Source organism: Helianthus annuus, chromosome 13 (assembly GCF_002127325.2).
Source record: "Helianthus annuus cultivar XRQ/B chromosome 13, HanXRQr2.0-SUNRISE, whole genome shotgun sequence".
NCBI lineage: Eukaryota > Viridiplantae > Streptophyta > Magnoliopsida > Asterales > Asteraceae > Helianthus > Helianthus annuus.
In genome coordinates, this window is record NC_035445.2 from 82,045,591 (window position 1) to 82,049,538 (window position 3,948).

Below are 3,948 nucleotides of genomic sequence, written 5' to 3' on the forward strand. Positions count from 1 at the left end.
AAACTCGTATAATTAATTATTTCTTATTAAAGGAAGTGATCCTGATTATGAGTATGTTGAGGAAGATAATTTGGTTTATGAAATAGAGGTGGATATGCATAGGTTCAGGGCTAATGTTGAATTTACTAGGGAAGAACTGGATGGTTCAAGTGATGGGGATCATGATGATGAGAGAAGCGAAGAAGGTCATGAGCCTGTTGACCTGGAGGATTTTGAAAGTGGGTCTGAATACAATTCAAGCATTAGAGATAAGGTTGCTAGGAAGATAAGGAGGTGAAACAAGAGTGCTTTAAAAGGTCCAAATGATCTGCCATTCTATGTTGGTCAGCTTATTGATGATAAGAAAAAGATGAATCAGATGGTGAAAGATTATACTCTTAAGGCAAGGAGGGATGTGTTTATTCTAAAAAATGAATTGTTAAGGTATAGGGTAGTATGTTTTGGAAGCAATCCACCACTACTTGGTCCTGTAAAAAAAAGGGAGAAGAGGGGCAAAATAGTAAATGCACCAAAGTAGGGCAAAAATACAAGCACCTTAAAAGGCATACCAAGCCCACCTGTCCTTGGGCAGTTCACATCTCAAGGAACACAGACAAGGATAAGTGGTGTGTGAAGACCATTCATAATCAACACAACTGTTTGAAAACAAGGGTCGTTTCTTTGTACACAATGAGTTCGATTGCCAGAGAGATCCAACCTATGATTGAAAGCAATCCAGACATGCCAATTCAGGCAATCCAAAGTCAACTGCTTCGGAAGCATCAACTAGAAATATCACTACATAAGGTCTTCAGAGCCAAGAGGATAGCAACTACGAAGATTTATGGTGATTACCAAGAACAGTATGGTCTGCTAAGGTCATACTGTGATGAACTTCTAAAAGCCAACCCAGGTAGTACAACTAAAATTGATGTGGAGCCATGTGGGAACTCAGCTAGTCCTACAAGGCAGTTTCGAAGGGTCTACTTTTGTTTTGCCTCTATGATGAGAGGATTTAAGATGATTGGAAGACCATTGCTGGGTGTGGATGGTTGTTTCATGAAAGGTCCATTTCCTGGACAGATCTTGAGTGATGTTGGTATTGATGGGAACAATAGCATATATCCAGTTTGTTATGCCCTTGTTGAGGCAGAAACAACACAAACCTAGAAATGGTTTTTGCAACTGTTGAGAGAGGACCTAGGTTGTACGGTTGACTCTTGTTTCACCTTCATCAGTGACAGATAAAAGGTAATAAGTTCTTAAGTGTTAATTAATACATTGCAAAAAACTATGGTAGCAAAATATTGTGATTAATTGCATTTTGTATCACAGGGTCTTATTCCTGCTATGCTAGCTGTTTTTCCTAATAGTGAGCACAAATTTTGTTTGAGGCACATCCATGAGAACATGAAATCCAAGTGGCGTGGAGAGCTTTACAAGAATTTGCTTTGGTCAGCCGGAAGGAAGACATCTATTCCATACTTTAACAAAGCTATGGAAGAAATTAAGACAACAGAACGAGCTATGTATGACTGGCTGAATGAGATCCCATACATCGCTTGGTCAAGAGCATATTTTTCTGGAAGAGCTAAATGTGATATGTTGCTGAACAACATATGTGAGGTTTTTAACAGACAAATCGTAGGAGCAAGGGACAAGCCGATTATCACATGCCTAGAATTCATTCGGGAGTACATGACCAAGAGGATAGTGAATGTCAAGAAATTGCAAGCAAAGTTTATGGGGCCACTGACACCTCATGCCACTGAGGTCTTTGATGAGATCAAGAAACAGGCTGTTGAAATGTCTGTTTTAATGGTTGATTCAGACAAGTATCATGTCACAGGTCCGAGATCACAGTGTGTTGTGAATGTTAAACATAAAACTTGTGCATGCAGGAAGTGGGATTTGACTGGGATGCCTTGCAAACATGCAGTTGCAGCCATATGGGATATGTCAAGGAATAACATTGATGCTGACATACCAGAAGAATGGGTGGATGATGTGTATTGGCTGTCAACATGGAAGAAAGTCTATGACAATGTCATAGAGCCAATCAACGGGCCGGAGATGTGGACTCCTTCAGAGTGTCCAACAACACTTATCCCACCAAAGCATCATACACAAGTTGGAAGGCCAAAGAAGAAAAGAAAGAAGGCATTTGGTGAAAAGGATCTTGAGAAGGATTTCCACAAAGGAGGTAAAATGACCAGAAAGGGAACTAGCATCAAGTGTGGTAAATGTGGGAACACGGGTCACAATGTCAGGAGCTGCAAAGGACAAGGGGGTGAACAATCCACTGCTTCACAGGAATCACACACTGCCACTCAAGGTGCACCAGTTTACAATCTTGATGAATGATGGATGGTTTGTAAGTTTAGACTATGTTTGTTTGTTTGTCAAGTTTGTTCAAGACAATGTTTGGTTTGTAACTTTAGACTATGTTTATTTGTTTGTTTCTTCAAGACAATGTTAGGTTTGTCAAGTTTGTTCAAGACAATGTTTGGTTTGTACCTTTATGTTTGGTTATGTTGTCAACTGCTTGGTTTACATATGGCTGCTTGTATTTTGCTTTACAATGTTTGGTTTGGTTTGTTGTCATGGCTGATTTAGTATAAATAATGTGATTCGATTACATTGCAACATTTAGTACAAATAAGAGGTCCAAAATACAAACATGCAACCAAACAAATGTAGCCTATTTCCAGTGACAATCATCCAAACAAGACCAATCCGAATCAGAACCATGCTCCCCTTCATATGGGTCAAAGTACCAATCATCCTCTTCATCCCAATATGTGTAATCCCATGCATGTTCCAGCACTTCAGGGTCATAATCCTTTGACGGATCTCCGAATATCTTTTCATAATCAATTTCTTGCTCCATGTAAGGTCTGAGTATCTCAGAGTCTTGATCCTCAAAGTATACATAACTGTCTGGTTCTTCGGCTGCAACGACGTCTTCATCCTTAGCAATATCTTTCTCATTCTCTGTGTCAGCCATACCTACAGAATTACAAGCAGGCTACCAAAACAAACATATAAGAACTTGAAAAGGACCATTGCATAAACTTGAAAACTCATAACTCAAATACAGTTACACACAAAATACACAACCAAATCCAATTTCTCCACATTAAACTACTTAACCAAAAAAAGTAGAACAATCAAGACCCAAGTAATCACAAAGTACGTCTTCAGTTTGAACACATCGCCATTCTTGTACCGAGCCAACTGTTCTTTGCACTTAGCCAACTCATCCTTATCTTTAATGCTTTGAATTAAAGCAGGCATTACCTCTCGACAAATCGGACATCCCTGTTCTTCACCAACATCAGCCCATCTGAGGAATCCACATCCTCCAACCTACTATCGGACATCATAAGCAACAGAAGAAAGAAACTTGAGTTTCAATAACCATTAAACAGAAGAAACTTACACATCTAAGATACCATTGACCGGGATTAGCTTTGGATTGTGATTCTTTGAACACTGTTTTCGCACCACAAGGACATATGATGTCTAAAGCTTGACTTTTGGTCATGGTCTCCTTGGACCGCAGCATAGAGGAAGAAGATGAAGACATGTTCAGCGAATTTGGGGGTCGATTGAAGAACACAATGACAACAGGGGTTAGGGCAGACAATTTAGGGCTTCAAGCTCTTAAATGAGGAAGAGGAAGACGTTGGTGGGCAATTTGGACATTTCATCACTCACTAACGGAAACATTAACGGAAACATGGCCCAGGGGGTAAACATGCGACATAAGAGCAAGCAGTGAGGGGTAAATTTGCAATTATTTCCTTAGGAGGGGTAGACATGCCAATGACCCCTGACCTCAGGGGGTAAAATTGCAGTTTACTCTTATATATATCTATACTAGGCTAGAACCTCGTGTATTACACGTGTTGAATAAATGTAATTTTATATATTAAATAATAAAAAGTGATATCTTTATGAAACTCG

The 3,948-nt window shown here is 39.5% G+C and overlaps 1 protein-coding gene across 1 annotated transcript; it reads left to right on the forward strand.

Moving 5' to 3' along the window:
• The first annotated feature begins 669 nt into the window (after nt 1–669).
• Nucleotides 670–2,343, forward strand: LOC110901130. Its single transcript, XM_022147978.1, has 3 exons — nt 670–1,107; nt 1,315–1,814; nt 1,881–2,343. Exons 1-3 carry the CDS (start codon nt 670–672, stop codon nt 2,341–2,343), a joined length of 1,401 nt encoding a protein of 466 aa, XP_022003670.1.
• The last annotated feature ends 1,605 nt before the right edge of the window (nt 2,344–3,948 follow it).

Bases quoted from the DNA above. Each gene is read 5' to 3' on its own strand.
- LOC110901130 (XM_022147978.1), top strand. From the start codon at position 670: ATGAGTTCGATTGCCAGAGAGATCCAACCTATGATTGAAAGCAATCCA. The intron at 1,108-1,314 runs GTTTGTTATGCC...TTTGTATCACAG, and splicing joins GGAACAATAGCATATATCCA to GGTCTTATTCCTGCTATGCT. The intron at 1,815-1,880 runs GTATCATGTCAC...TTGTGCATGCAG, and splicing joins TTAATGGTTGATTCAGACAA to GAAGTGGGATTTGACTGGGA.